Here is a 16027-nt window from a genome sequence, read left to right as displayed (position 1 = left end):
GCAAAAATACCATCCCCAGTCTCCTGTTAAGTTAGAGGTAACATTATAAGGAGGAGTTCCCGAGAGCCCTTGAAGTTCACAACAGCTGAAGACTTTTGTTAGGAGTGTTTAATTAAACCAGTAACTCTAGAGAGAAAGCAAACAAGCCAGGTAGCTACAGCTGCCTGGTTAAGACTCTAACAGCATCAAAGTTGGCACAGTTGCCACACTCTGGCTAAATACTCTAAGAGGCACAGAAGTTTTGTTTGTTTTAAGATTTATGCTGTATTTAATCTTCAAGGAGTAATAAGTCTCCTTTCTAATAGCTTTGCCCAGCAACTAGTAGTTTTGAAGGCTGAGACACAAGATATTAATCTGCAAAGGGTTGCAGCGCGCTCATTCTAATCTGTATCAGCACACCCAGTTTCAAACCATCCAAACCACACTTCTTTCCCTAAAAAGGATGATTTCAAATGCAGACATGTTATTCAATCGGTCCCGCTGTGACCACTCACACTCGCGTAAGAATAGGCGCCCCGGGGTGTGAAAAGCAGTTGCATTATACCCGAGCATCAGGATTTCCATGCAGCCAGCCTGAAAATGCCCACAAGCTACAAAGCATCAAAGCTGATTTCTGTACGTGAGTTTAGTGGTGATACTGGTGGATTTTGCATCTTGAGCCTTCTGCCAGCCCCCATACTCACCCCCACATTTGTACACAAGTGACGGGCGATAGCTGATGTCTTTGGCCATCCCTTCACAAGTTACCTAGATTGTCTGTCATCTGTACCAGCTAAAAAAGGGAAAATGGACCTTTGACCATTAGGAGCAGGAAACATCTGCACCTTCACCATTTTCAATCCAAACCCATGCTTGTGTTTTTGTATGTTTGATTAAACTGTGAGCCCTCAGAGGATGAGGTTTTGCAGACTGGAGTTAGGCTGTTATATGAGATATTCAGGAAGTTATTTGCATCGACTGGATAAAAGCTTGTGGCAGCTGGGCGTGCTGCAGAAGCGAGTCAGAGACCACTGCATCAGCCACCAGCCCAAGGAATAACATTAGTTCCAGCTTCACAATGAGTTGTTTACTGGCCTTGGCTGCCTGTGGGAACAGCCAAGAAGAGCAGGGGAAAAGGAGAGACAAACACAATGCGAGCGAGACACGTTAGGTGGGAGGCTGGGCTTTAAAAGCAGACTCAGGATTTCAAACCTATGGAACTGGAGAGGGCTGAAAATGAAATAAAAGGGCACCGGCTGCTCCACGGCATAAACAGGCTGAGGCAAATAAGTGGTCCGCTGCATGACTCCTGCTGCCAGAAGATCCTCTTCCCTAGCTGAAGGGCTGATATTAAAGGTAAGAGATAAAAATAACAAGCTTTTAGCTAGTGGCTCTGCTAGAAGGCAGATTCACTGAAAGACAGCAGCAGCTCTCAGGGTGAGCTACACAGGCAAAAGCAGCCACGCTTCCCTGGACTATTTGTAATTATGTCCCTAAACATTTGAAAGCCTACAGGTTTTCCAGCAGGAACCCAGGGCTTTCAGAGCAAACTGCTGGGGGACAAAGTCCAGGCTGTTCTAGTCAGCTCCTGCGAGAAGATTTAAAAAAAAAAACCAAAAAAAACCAAAAAAACCAAAAAAAACAAAAAAACCCAAACAAACCCCCCCAACCTAAAACCCAACCCCTTTCTAAATCTGTTTAGAAAGATATTTTCTTTTTATGGCTAGCTTTGCTTTGCAGCTCCCTAGTCTTACCCAATGCCTTCCCAACTCCCAGCTCCCCCTTCTCCTCCCCACTTGTATTTTTTAATTGGAAGGAAAAACCATTACAGCCGTGCAAAGGAAAATCCAAGATTTAAACAGCTTTTCCCCCGCTCATTACCATCCCCGGCGCGGAGGCGTGGGCACGCTCTCGCAGGCTGTGTCCGCCAGCTAATTGCTCAGGAAATCCGCGGTACCCATTGTCGGGCTGGCCTTAAGCTGCTAATTCGGAACGGGGAGCTGCCTGGGCCTGGCAATGCTCCGGACGGGCATAGAGCCCCCCGAGAGGGACCCAGCAGAGCGCCAGGCGCGGGGCGGGCTCAGGCGCTAATAATACCCCCTGCCCAATGGCAAGCGTTTCCTCTCGAGACCCCCAAGAGTTCCCCCTGCCCCCAGACCCTGCCCAGACATCGGGCCCACTCCTGCGTCCCGTTTCCCAAGACACGATGGCTGCAGCATTCAGCAGTTTTGTTTCCTCTCCGAACAAAGGCAAGCAGACCGCTGCCAGTCGCTTTAGATTTTGAAGATGAAACGGGTGAACTTTTAGAAAGGCGAGCACGCAGATCTTCCGTGTGGGACTAACTCGGCTCGCGTTCCACGCGGACAAAAAGGATAAATGTGGGCTGTCAGGGGGGAATCGGGCTGAAATCTGCCGAGCCGTGGGCACGGTCTCAGCCCCAGCTGCTCTGCCGTGGTAAGTTTCTATTTCCTCACTTTCTAATTCAACAGAAAAGCATCCAGATTTAATGTCAGCTCTGAAAAAAGGCTTCGAGCGTTTTCTGAAATCTGAGGGCTCAGACAAATCTGTGGGATAAAACTAGCCGGGGATGGGCTCGAGTTGTACATTTCAATGGAGATTAGCAATGTTTTTTCTATACAGGCAGATCTCATTCCTCTTACTCGAGCTATGCTATGGCTGGGATGGGGGAGGCAAATGTTTCTGTTTAAAGTGAGAAAGACGATCTCCAAGTTTTTGGAAAGCAATTACTCTGTGAGCAACTCCAAACTGTTGCAGTGGAAATCATTATAATTCACATCGTAATTCTCATTGTGTCACTGCTAATGGCAAGTTAAGGACTTTTCTATCAGTGTTGTTTGTTTCAGATTTGTGAAAAATAGCCCTAGCTCAGGGCTTTTTTTTTTTTTTTTTTTTTACTTGAAGGCAGTGTCATAAAGACACTTTAATATAAGCTTAAGAAAGGGTTGTATATAAATGTGGCATAAACTTAGACTTCCAGCTTACAATGATGCATGCTTTCAGCTTCATGTAATGTGAGATCTAGTTCCTACAAACTATATTAAAAATTAGGAAATAAGTTATATATTTTATACTGCGAAACTTTAACATTTTATTTATCACTTTGACTTTCATTTGTGGCTAAAATCTACTCCTTTTAAGCTCAGTGGCAAAATTCCATGAGAAAAATTGAAATATGGCTTTAAGCAGATAGGAAAACTGGTGTCAGAAGTAAAATAAATAATGACCAACATACTTAATCTAAAGATGCAGCTGTTTGGAAGAAACAGGATTTAATACAATATAAGCCCACTGCAGAAGAATTTGCAAGAAAAGTTTGAGGTTTTGTAATGATACTCCTTAAGCTTTGTTTGAGAGGAGACAATTGTGTGTTCTTGTATTGCTTCCCTACATGAACAGAACAGTAAAACCCAGAGGATGGGAAGTGCAAAGTTCACAGGTCGGTGATAAGGATATTCCCCCCTCGTAGCACTTTTCCATCTTCTTTCCCTTACTAGCATTCTGGAAGCCAAAATAAAACAGGCAGGAAACTAACCTTGCTACTTCAGGGGATTCAAAGCCTCTGAATTTTAAAAGAAAGTCTTGAAAAACATGGGAGGGAGGAAGGGAGGGGGAGGCTGAGCATACATTTCACTTTAATCCTTTGAGACTAAAAATGAGACTCCTCCTTAGCCGGGGTTAGGTCAATTGATAAAAATCAGTGTCTTTCAAATTCTGGAGTTAGGAGCTCAGCTCGTACACAGACAGACAAACAGAACTAGCGCCTGAACGCAACTCCCCGTTCGCTTTCGTTCACTATTGTAATGAGACAAAAAACATGAAAACCTGCGCCTCCCAGTTTTCTGAGAAGCAGCAATCAAAAAATTCACTGTGCCTGAATGCTACAGCTTGTGCCAGAGAGAGGATGCACTCCCAGCTGTAAGATGGTTGCCCTTCTCCAGCCTGTGACCTCATGGCTGGAGCACAAGAGCAGGAATTAATGCAATTTTACCCAAAGCTGGGGCCAGATCCGGGGGAAAGGGTGCACTGTAGGAGGGTACGTTACTTCTGAACAGAGGGCGAGAGAAGATTGCTCCCCGGGGAGAGCAGCACATGGCAAAATGATTTGGGACTCGGTTATCGTGGTACTGCCTTGGCACTTACAGCGTGGCCGCGTGCAGTCATACGTATTTATGCCAATGCTTGTGATGCATCGCGCAGGCTGCAGCTAACTCTGGCTAAAGCATATTTGAGTGTCGGGGCTCTGTTTACCGATGTCCGAGTGTTGCTGGCCAGGTGCACGCGGATGACGTGGTGGTCCCAGCCTGATGGCTCACACAGGGCTCCAGGGTCACAAATGAGATGCCAGCGAGCCGTCCTGTCCGTGGGCTGGGGTGGGCGAGGATGGCTCCTGGAACACACATCCAGCCTCAATAGGTCTTTCCAGGTCAAGCGTGCGTGCAGAGACTCACTCTGCTCCTTCACACGTTGCTCCTCCTCCGTAAATAAGGATCCGATTTAGTCTCAGGGAAGGGGAGCCACCACCTTTCACAAAAGGCAAATTCTCTCCTTGAAAAGAGGAGCTCTTTATTCACGAGAACAGACAGTGGCTCTGCAAGACTTCCTCTAATGCACCATCTTCTCAGATCAGCCCCATAAAAGGGGGTAAAGATCCACACCGCTTCGGAGCCAAACTAGCCTTAGCTGACCCCAGCTGGAAGGAAAGTTTTCTGAATTATTTGTAATGGTTTGGTTTTGTAGAAAAAGGAAAGTGTCTTTATCTTGGCAAGTGAAATTGAGGGACATTCGTCAGTCCCCGAGTGCTGAGACAAAGGTGCATGCTAGCAACAGAACAGATTGCTTTTTCTGTACATAACATGATCTCATCATATTTTGAGTACCTATTATGCCTGTAAATGGACAGCCGCAACAGAAGCTCTTATCTTCATCTAATAATATTCCCATTTTAATTCCTTGAACCTGCAGATAACGTACCATCTTCCTCCCCAGCATGCATTTGCTTTTACATGATAAATGGAAATTACCATATTTAGCAGTAAAAGCAGCATCCCTTCCTTATACAATACCAAAATGTCATTCCACTTCTCTCAGTATTAGAAATCTGATTTCTAAGAAACTTCACTACAGAAACGTCACTTGGTAGCTGAGATTTGATATTTTTGCATTGCAAAGTCATTTCTTATTTATTTTAACACATTAGTGCAAATTTACCCTCTGTAGTTCTTACTGAAAAATAGCATAGCTGTGTGCTGCGCTTCCTCACGCGTCCTTTAATTATACACCACTGAATACTTTTCAGACCTTAATGTTTTTCCCCAGAGGGGAGATAAGGGAGATGACATGAAAACCCCAGTCATGCCTTCAAATCAGCAAAAATTTCTTGCTGAGAAACACGCACCAAGGAGAACAGGGAGCCCAGCAGCTCCAGGAGGGGACCAGAGATCTCCAGCACTGAGGCCAGACCACTGGAGCAAATGAAACTAAGGCTGACGATACCCACCCAGTCCGTACTGCTGTCAGAAGAGAGTTCTCAAACCTTCCCCTTTCCCCCTCAGAATAAAGGAATTTGAGAGAACAAAGTCCTAATTTATCAAATCCTTCCAGTAAATCAATACAGGGCACAGATCCTTCAAGGTCCTGAGCACTGGAGCAGAGTACAGATTGCCTCCTGCCCCGCTGAAGGACCGTGCTCAGCACCCGCAAGAAAACCACCTCCACCTCCTTGCACCCAAGTTTAGCTCGCAAAAGCTGAAATAGGCGTTTGTGCTGGTGGCTGGATGGAAGCTTGTTGGTGCTAATGTATGCAAGAAAAAAAAAGCCTATAATTTTTGGATAAACAGAGGTGAAAGTTCAGCTCTCCTGCTTCAGCAAAGGGACTGCAGAGGAACCAGCCCGGAGCCACAGCCCTGGGTGACAGCAGTCAAACAAGGCTCAGGTGAAAGGAGAGCTTCATGCGGCTGCAGGCACCTCACCAGGAGCAGAGTAAAGGCAACAAGGAGCCCAAAACTCAAGCAATCACCAAGGAACCACTGGAAATTGTGTCAGAGAAAGCAAAGAAAGGAAGCTTTTTGGGCAAGACGCTGACTGGAAAGCATTTTGGAACTGTAAGCAAATAAACCAAGTCCTGTTGTTGGATTCCCCAGTGGTTCAGAGAAACAGGACTCCCTTTTTTTTTTTTCCTTAACCATGCATTGTAAATAAACAGGGCTACATCAAAGATACAGCTACCTTCACCACCAACTTCTACTCCTGCGTGAAAACAACCTGTAAATTTTCAAGTATTGGGCCAAACAGTGTAACTCGGCTTTTCACCGGTTCATCAGTTTTTTCTTTGCATCTAAATCTTCTCTTATCGGTATCTCTACTGAATCTAGCAATGCTATTATAAAGCAATCCCCTGTTAGTGAGAGACCTGAGGGTCAAAAGCAGCAGCATTCCTACAGTCCCCCATCATCAGATTGAGGTTCCTTTGCAAGCAAAAAAGTCCTTCTTAGAAGAGTAAAATAATGCAAACTTTGCTGGGAAGTTTGGGGTGAATTCTGTCATTTCTGGGCTGTGGACCAGACCCTCTGAAGGCTGTAGTGGATAGGGAAGGCCAAAGCGCGTCAAGGGTTAAAGGGGTGATGCAAATGGAGAGAGACATTCTCAGTGAAAACAAAAAGAGAGTCATGCCCTGAGGATCAGTGTCTGAATACGGGGTAAGTCAGTTCACTATTCTCTTCAGAAGGAAACGTTTTAATTAGCTCAATACAAAACAGATACAGCACAGAGAAGTCACCATGAGCAGGAAATGCTTTGTAAGTCTCAAAGGACAGTTAGGAGACAACAGCAGTGCTGACCAATTAAAAAAAGAAAAAAAAAGGGGGGGGAAGAAAAAAGGAGAGCGCCTTTAGGACTAGGTCCGATAGGCTCAGGTTTCCACTTCCCCACTCCATCTTGGAGAAGAATTAAATTGGGGTCCTGCCGCAATTCGTTCGCTGACTTCCAGGCAACAGAAAGTAGCTGTTGAACTTGGAGGGTCTGTGAAGTTCCTGGAGAGCCAAAGCCATCCCAGGCAGGGAGGACGGGAGCAGCCGGCATGTTCCCACCTAATCCCAGCTGATCCCCAGGATCACTCTTGGTGGCTGAGCAAAGGGAAATGCTCCACGGGCTCCTGCGTTTTTTCTTCTATCAAAGAAGATTTGAAAAGCAGACAGTGAAACCTGATTGACTGAAATGATCACAAGTAACTCACGATTTCACCTTCCCACCAGGTGCAGGCGATATTATTACACTCACGGCAAATACTGGGGAATGAAGGTACTGATGGTATTGAAGATCCTGGCACAATAAGTGTCAAAGCCATGAATAAGAGCCTTCCTGCCTGTCTTTTATGCTAATCATCAGAAAACGTCCCCCTTTCGCCCAGCATACCGGCCAGGCATTCACTCTGATAAAACACAGGGAAGAATGGCTCTTTGAAGCTACAGAAACCTTTGCTGGACTTCAAAGTCACACTTCTGTCTACTTCTTTCCTACTGTTCTCAAATACATCACTTTGGATTAGTAAATGAAAGAGATTAAAGCATTTCTACTTTCCATTGCTTCATATAGTCAATAGTGCTTTGTTTACAGGCAGCTGCTTCACTTCCCACTGTCTAATCCCACCCTTTCTCCTGCTCTTACCGCACCAGGGAAGAAACGTAGGCGAAGGTTACCGTGAAACTGCAAGAAGCTCTGGGGAGGATGGAGAGCTCACAGCAACTCAGCAAGCTGGTCGGTTTAAAAGCCAACCCCAAACTTGCTGTCCCGAGCCCTTTCCCATCCCCAGCCATTTCCCTGCCGCAGCAGCCGGGTCCAGCAATGCCTGCCGTCGCCGGTACGGCTTTCCGTAAGCCCTCACTGCTGGCACTGGGGAAACGGAGCCAGCATCGCTGTGCAACACAGTTACCGCCCGGTCAGCCTCAAAAAGGGGAAAAGCCAGCTACCAGATTCCCCCAAACTGGAGGTTTGTTCTTATAACTGCTTTCAGTTAACGGTCTCAAAGTTCTCTGCAACCAAAAATAACTAGCGAAACTTTTATTGAAAAGAGAAAGTAAGTGGAGATCCCCTCGCCGGCACTGAGATACTGTAAGAATGGCAAAGCAGCGGGGAACTCAGCGGCGAGACAGTTTTGTTGTGTTTTTCATTGCTGCTTTGCTTTCTTTGAATTCACATTTTGTGGTTTTCAGGTGAACATTTGTAAGCCTTTAAGAATGGGAGTTTGGTGGTGCTCCAATTCCTCATTAGCACTGCCATAGAATTGTCAGAAATGTTTACTTTTTCAGGTAGAAGTAGTCTCTTGTTTATCTATTAAGTCCATATACAAACAGCTGCAGTATGTCTCACCTTCCCTATAGTACTTAGTCTGGAAGAATCCAAGTCGTATAGCCTTATGCAGAATTATAATCTACGCAAAAATCTTCAAAAAACCCCAAACAACTCCCACACCCCACAAAACCTTTTCTGAGCCTTCTACGTAATTAAAATGGAATGAAGGAGGGAAATAAAACCCAAGAAATTGAAGAAATGATAAAGTTTGTGGTTGCAAAGCTGTAAGCCTGGGCTCAGTGGCAGGAGTGAGTTACATATCATACGATCATTGAACCAACTGGGTGAGTAACAGGGAAGTGAAAACCCTCTAATGAATGTAGTTCTTGTCAAGAGAAGGCATAAAGCACATGCTGTGTCCAAGGAAAGTATTTATTTATTTCCAAGGTCAGGGTCTGAGACCATATCAAAACACAACAAGTGCTGCCTTAACCTAGAGACATTTCTAGAAAAAAAAACCAGAGAACCCCCCCCCCCCCCCCCCCCCAAACCCCAGGATCCCCACCTTTTGATCCATCAGGTTTTTTTGCTTCTGTACCTATAAAGCCTTTGTCTCACAAGATTCAGAGATAACCTGAGTACACATAGTGATAATCTAGAATGAGATCCTTCAGATTTGAAAGGTTTTCACATTTGGTCTGTATCAGGCCTCATAAGAAAAGGCTTTGCAGTGTTTAGTTATTTAAATGAACACACACAGGGTGTCCTACATATTCAGACTGATAGTTACATACATCTTGCATCTCATGAGAAAAAGAAAATGTGAAGACACAAAAAGATCAGTCCCAAACTTCACACTGTTTTTTCTGACCTCAATTTGATGGACTTGTAGAGAATGGGACGTGTATGAAGCAGAAGGAGTGGGCTCAATGGAATTACAGAATCTGATTTTAAAGCGTGCTTTTTACATGCAGTAATTTTCTGTACTAACAAAGGGTTGATCTGATTTAAGCTGCAAGCTGGCTGTTGTGAAGATGTCTTGGGGTGCCAGGTGGAGGAAATAAAAGAATTGTAAACAGGATACTTGTGCACCATGGGAAGTAATACGTAGAGGTTTTCCTTTATTTTCAGTACATGGAAGACAGGGGATACCCCTACAATAAAAGGCAAATGGGAGCAAACCCTGTCAGCTGCTCTGCTGAACCCCACTTCATAAGTCTGAGAATAACAGGGTTACGTGAGTAAGCAACATCTGCTGTAGGTTTGCCTGCACCATCCCTGCTATGGGAGAGAATATTCTCAATATTACCAGATTAAACAGGCTGCATATTCTGTCATGGTACCACCTCTGACAACAGCTAGATCCATTCCTCCCCTCATGTACTGCCCCCCATTTTTGATACAGAGTTTAAAGTTTTGACCTGCCTGAGATACAGAATGGTAAAGTGGTTTTCTCCATATTCACATAACTCAGCATTTTAAAATGTATTGCTAGTTCCCCCCCCAGCAAGGTCATAGCAGTGGTGAACGTGGTGTACATGTAGAGCATCCTACTGCTTTAATCCTTAGTGGAAAGGAAGGAAAGTGAATTTTACATTCAGAAAACGGAATCTGGAGACTCATGCTGCAGAATTTAAAGCACAAGGCTGAGCTTCAAAGCAACTCGTTGGCTTGTTTAAACACCTCAGTGTTAGATAGGTAAACAACACACGCCTATATTTTAAAGACTATAACTTAGCTAGACAATTGCTGGCAGGCAATTCCCATAGACTTATACACCAGAAAAACTGGTCTTTGACCTTGTGGCTGTCTGATGCAGGGAAAAAAAGAATCAAGTGATTGAGCATCTTTTCTCCCGTGTAACGAGTATCTGGGTCAGGCTGCTGGCAACGGCCCTGTGTGTCAGTAGTAAAGGTAAGCATTTCAAAGCTGCCTTTCAAACCTGCTGCATCAGGCTGTGTTTTGAGGAACAGCCAAAATCCTGGACTGTGTGCACAGATTGGAAAGTGGGGTTTCCATCGACCTCCCAGGCACATGGCTATTCAGGTTTCGAAGGACACTCAATCCCTCTCAAACCTCCCGCGTTAGGACCCAGACATGAAACCTGGACCAGGAGAGTCTGGCACACCTGGTTTTTACACAATGCAGAAGAAAAGGGTCCACTTATGGAGGTTCCATTTCAGTATAAACAAAAATTGCTCCTGATGGAGATAACATGCAGCCTCTTTCTTTACTGAAAGGGAGTTACAAGCCAAGAATTTAATGCATTAGGCTGAGGTTTAAGCTAAGAGGCACAGCTATGCCTGTTGGAGCTCACGTGCACTTTTGATTCCAACTAAGTTCTTGCTTAAAGGCATTTCAACTTGTAGGTGAGACTCTGCTTATTTGGATTACTACGTACTGAAAGAAAGCGCACCTTTGAGATTTTACTACTCTCCTTTTCATAAGTTTAAATGCTTGGTATCTTCTTTATGTCATTTCACAATAAAGGTCATTTAGCTATGAATTTAGTAGGAAAAACACCGAGATGGGTGCAAAAGCACAAAGGGGCGCAAGGAACATTTTTCTTCCCTACACAGTCCATTCCCTGCTCTGTCCATCAGTCCCCAAAGCCCTGTACAGTTTGCGTAATGAAGTGTCTGCTTACATGTGCTGCAGAGAAAGCCTCAATCTGGGCTTGGTCTCCTCCATCATTGCCACACAATCAACAGCAATCAGATAAGGGCATATCTACCTCTGGTTTGAACATTTGCTAATGCAGGATATCACCACAAGTGTGTAACTCAAAATGCAACTGAAACAAAGGAAAAATTTACTACATTGGGTGAAGAGCGTGTACCAAAGCTGCCTACAAAAATCACAGCAAATTGTGGTAGTTCAAGGCACACACAGCAAACACAGCCAGAACAGCAAACCAGCACAAAGCACCACTTCACTACCCCCGTCCTGACGCTGCCCCAGCCTGCAGAGAGCAGGAACCCTCCCTGACAGGAGAGGCCTAATAGTTCCAAGTCATCTTTTTGGATGTCAAAAGGTTCAAGTCCTTTGAAAGTCATCTCTCTGAGAAGTGAGATCTGAGGATCCTCCCTTCCTGCTCTTTTGCTTTCCATCCAACTAATCGACAAGGTGCAAAGGCGAGGTGCTGCCTGCTCTCTGGGTCACAGCGCTGGTTTTTGTAAAGCCTGCAGCTTTACAGAAGGTGCGCTCCCAGGCGAGGGTGGAATCTGCACCTTCCATCTGGCAGAGCCATGGCTGTTACATCTTTCTCAACACTTGACATTTTACCAGCTGACTCACTGACAGCCTGAGTGCAACAATTGTCAGGATGAGCTTTTCCAGTAGGAAAACATATGGAAAACATTTGATTTTGATCAGTTTGCATCCTAAATTGTCTTGATTCCATGCTTTCTTCCCCAATTTATTTGTTTATATGTTGCCATTTCAACCTTTAACACAAGCTTGCTCAGTTATATTTTTGCTGTTGAAACTATGTTGTCAGAGGATCATTTTCTGGAAAGGTTCGCAAAGGTTTCATCTCCCTAAATTACTCCATAGTTGTAGCTATTAAGATGTTTCTTAGATTACAAGAAGATTACAAACTTCGTTGTGTATTTGGTTTGCTGTATTTTACAAGGCAAAGCTCTTTCCCGTATTTACTTGCTCCACATTTCCAGGATGTGCCGACTGCCATGCCCACGTTCCGACACACAAACCCTCCGCACTCCAGTGAGGGAGACTTTTCCAGCTGCTTATCCTCACAGGCCTTAAAACAATACTTAGAATAGCAATAAGAGAACATCACCACAACTCAGAAAGCACCAATTTCCAAGAAACAGCATGCTTGCTTCAACTCTACAGTTCTCTAAAGCTTGCTGAATGGGGAGAAAAATCTTACGAGAGTGTAGTTTATGAGATTCCCCAAATTTCAGGTTCTGAACCTTGAGAAAGAGTAGAAGTGAAATGAATCTGTCAGTACAACTTAGAGGAGTCCTTTTTGCAAAACATTGTACATTTGCAAAAAAAAAAAGTCCTTTTGAAAGTAATACCATTTTTGCAGAATTTAAGGAAAAAATGCATTTTCCAAACATTTTCCAAAAGTGGCAAGCATAACTTTGGAAAGTATTTTTGAAAAACATTTCTGAAATACAACATTACAGTTTTTCACTTTGGAAAACGTGTAAGGATACTCCTGTTTTCAAGTAGAAAAAAGGCAAAGCAGCACTTTGTCAGTATAAGGTTTGGGGTTTTTTTTTAATACTTTTGCATCAAAAAAGGTTGAAAAACCATAGAACTTTCATTTCTGCACAGTTAAAAGCAAACACTAGAACTTTTAACTTCTTCCTCCTCTTGTTACAAGCTTAGGTGAAGATTTCAGACTGTTCGATTCTATACCTGGGCAATATTGTGGTCTATGATTTCTTTCCAAACACACCGGGCCAATTCCATCTCAAATTTTAAAGAGAAACCTTTCCAAGCGGAAAGCTGGAATTAGCGATCGCTCTTCTTCTGATAGGAGGATGAGGGAGCGATGGGGGAAGGAAAAGAAAGGCCGAGTGTAGTAACTGCTGTGCTCAACTGTGAAAAATCCCAATAATAGTGGAATTTATAAAGACTACCTTGAAAACTAATTACTGGTCTTGTTTGCACATCCATTCCTTTGGAAAGGAAAGTGCACGTGTTCTCTTGCACAGCCACTTTAGGTGATAGCAGGTTGCAAGGCTGATGGCATCTATTTCTCTCTCCTTTAGGATGAAAGGATTCGTGATGGAGATGTGGTAGCAAGGTGTCAAGCAACCTTCCTGGAATGTGTTTCTTCAGGAAGAAGAGCGAGCACTGCCTTATTTTATGGATGTCACTGAAGTAGACTTTGAAGTTCTTTGGAAGCACATCACAAACTTGGCATGGGAAACCACAGCAACAATCATACCTGTCTGACAGATGATTCCTTTAAGTACAACTTGTACGGAGCCGTGTACAGCGTGGTCTTCATCCTTGGTTTGATTACTAACTGTGCCTCCCTCTTCGTTTTCTGCTTTCGGATGAAAATGCGAAGCGAAACAGCCATTTTCATGACAAACCTGGCTGTTTCAGATTTGCTTTTTGTCTTCACTTTGCCTTTTAAAATTTTTTATAATTTCAACAGGCATTGGCCTTTTGGAGATAGCCTGTGCAAGATTTCTGGTACAGCGTTTCTCACTAACATCTACGGGAGCATGCTGTTCCTCACCTGCATTAGTGTTGACCGTTTCCTTGCTATCGTCTATCCATTCCGATCTCGCACCATTAGGACCAGGAGAAATTCTGCCATAGTCTGTGCTGGTGTTTGGATACTGGTCCTCAGCGGTGGAATTTCAGCTTCATTGTTCTCCACAACCAACATTTCCAACACCAGCACAACCTGTTTCGAAGGTTTTTCCAAACGTATCTGGAAAACCTATCTGTCCAAGATAACTATATTTATTGAAGTGGTAGGATTTATAATTCCTTTGCTACTCAACCTTACATGCTCTTCTTTAGTTCTCAGGACTCTCCGGAAGCCTGCCACCTTGTCTCAGATCGGGACAAACAAAGAGAAAGTATTGAAAATGATCATTGTGCACGTGGCCATTTTTGTTGTGTGCTTTGTGCCTTACAATTCCATACTCTTCTTGTACGCTCTTGTGCGGTCCCAAGCAATAGCAAATTGCTCCTTGGAGAGGTTTGCGAGGACAATGTACCCAATCACGTTGTGCATTGCAACAATGAACTGCTGCTTTGACCCGTTCATCTACTACTTTACATCAGAATCCTTCCAGAAGTCTTTCAACATAAAAACCCAGATAAAAATGGATTCTCTTTTCAAGACTGAGACACCTCTAACAAAAAACACACTACCAGCACCACAGGATGAAATAAGTGACCAGGCTATTACAAATGGAGGAGACCCAACATCTGAATCACATTTCTAGTGAGATGTTTACACAGGGAGTTATCCTCCATTAACTTTTGATTAACACCATGTGTGAAATAGTTGTTTCTGAACATGTGGGATCACACGTGGTGTTAATGAAGAAAAGTTGCTGGGGGATAACTACACAGGTAGAGAAATCCTTATACTGGGACGGTCCCATCAGATGCAACAGGCGAACATGAAATACAAAAATCCCGAGCGATCTCCCTTTGGAGATTGTGGATGGGTGACGACATATGCACCAACTAAGGAGGGAACAGAACAGCTTCTTGAATCAGAATATGCCAACATTTGGCATTTTTTTCCCCAGCAGTTGACATGGGACCAGTTGGGAAATACCTGCCAATATTTCACGTCTTCTGGAGATGCATCATCATATGTTAACTCAATAACTTAACACAGTATGTATGTTTGCTTAAAAAGGCATAATAAAAGCTTTTAGCTTTTCCTTGTTTCACTGGAAGAGTATACATATTATATTGGTTTTACTAAATACAGGCATGCTGAATTTATTGTATGGAGAGGTTTGAAGTGTAAATAATTGTTTTGAAAGCAGGCAAAACAGTTGCTTGGTGATAGAAGAGAAAAAATAAGAGAAAAGAATAATTAATAATGCAGTTTTGAAATAAGAGGTTTCATTTTTGTCAGATTAAGCTGTCTTTTAATTTATTTTAAATGCCACCTCTAGGGAGAAGTAAAGAGCTCATTAATGCTCTGTTGCACCTGGGCTTTTATGCCCCAGGAGATTATACATGACTTTCTGGTAAGGGCTAGACTATAAAGTCAGCTGAAAGACAGGGCCTGAAACCCCAGAGTTCTTGCAAGGGCAAATCTCTCATATGGAAATTAAGGGCAGCTGAAGGGCTGAAGACCCAGAGTGCTGACCTTACTAAAGAGCTTGTCTGGATACAGCCACTTGGTGTCAGAGCATCCAATTAAGAGAAAAATCTTGGAAGTGATTGCTTGCTGGTTTTTGCTATACAGTCAGCTAATTAAACTAGAGGGTCTCAAAAATAACTCCAAAAGAAGACTAAGTAAAACAAGTTAGCCACACTCTTTTAGTCAGTTACAGCAATGTTTTCTTGTTTTTCAATTAATTTATTATATATCCTGCATTTCCTTTTATAGATATAAGTTATATAAATATATGGAAAGTTAAATATCTGTATGTCATCACATTTTACTAGATGGTTCATTTCTCCAGCCATTGCTTCATATTTGAAGCTATACTGGCCTTAACAGGCTGATTCATTCTTAAATGTAAGACACATAAATGAGAAAAAACAATTTAACTTGAAAAAGTATGAAGTTACAACTTGTTAGATCAGTAATCTACATTTTCCACAGTACAGCATAAAGCTACTTCTGGGACTACGTTGCCAAAAAGAGACAGATGAAATATTAATTGAACAGATGTTTTCCACTCAACTGTTTATCCTAAGTCTCTCAGATCAAGCCTCATGAGATACTGAGAGCTACACAAATATGATTACCACTTAAAGCAATCAGGTTTTTCAAGTGTGAAAACAATTCAGCTGCAAAAAATATTATGCTTTGAAGGGAATATTTATTTAGCACTACATTCACTTTGAATAAAAAAGTCAATTGCTTACCAAGGCTAAGACAGACACTAGACATCATTCTGTTTTAGCCCTAAAATGACTGTCGCTTATCTGGTGCCCCTGGCTTTGGGGTCTTGCTGCAGAAGAGTATGTGATCAACTCATTATATGCAGGGAGTATGAGAGCAGCCAAACTATTTATCTCCGCTTTAAGTTACAGCTATATTTAC

At 43.3% G+C, this 16027-nt stretch overlaps 1 protein-coding gene across 1 annotated transcript; it reads left to right on the top strand.

Moving 5' to 3' along the window:
* The first annotated feature begins 1027 nt into the window (after positions 1 to 1027).
* On the top strand, positions 1028 to 14550 carry LPAR4 (lysophosphatidic acid receptor 4). The gene is made up of 2 exons (XM_075513139.1): positions 1028 to 1335; positions 13035 to 14550. Exon 2 carries the CDS (start codon positions 13188 to 13190, stop codon positions 14232 to 14234), a length of 1047 nt encoding a protein of 348 aa, XP_075369254.1. The 5' UTR covers positions 1028 to 1335; positions 13035 to 13187; the 3' UTR covers positions 14235 to 14550.
* Positions 14551 to 16027: the final 1477 nt, after the last annotated feature.

Source organism: Mycteria americana, chromosome 10 (genome assembly GCF_035582795.1).
Source record: "Mycteria americana isolate JAX WOST 10 ecotype Jacksonville Zoo and Gardens chromosome 10, USCA_MyAme_1.0, whole genome shotgun sequence".
Lineage (NCBI taxonomy): Eukaryota > Metazoa > Chordata > Aves > Ciconiiformes > Ciconiidae > Mycteria > Mycteria americana.
This window is presented reverse-complemented; position numbering and strand designations above follow the sequence as displayed.

Coding starts and splice junctions, on each gene's coding strand:
- LPAR4 (XM_075513139.1), top strand. CDS start 13,188: ATGGGAAACCACAGCAACAATCATACCTGTCTGACAGATGATTCCTTT.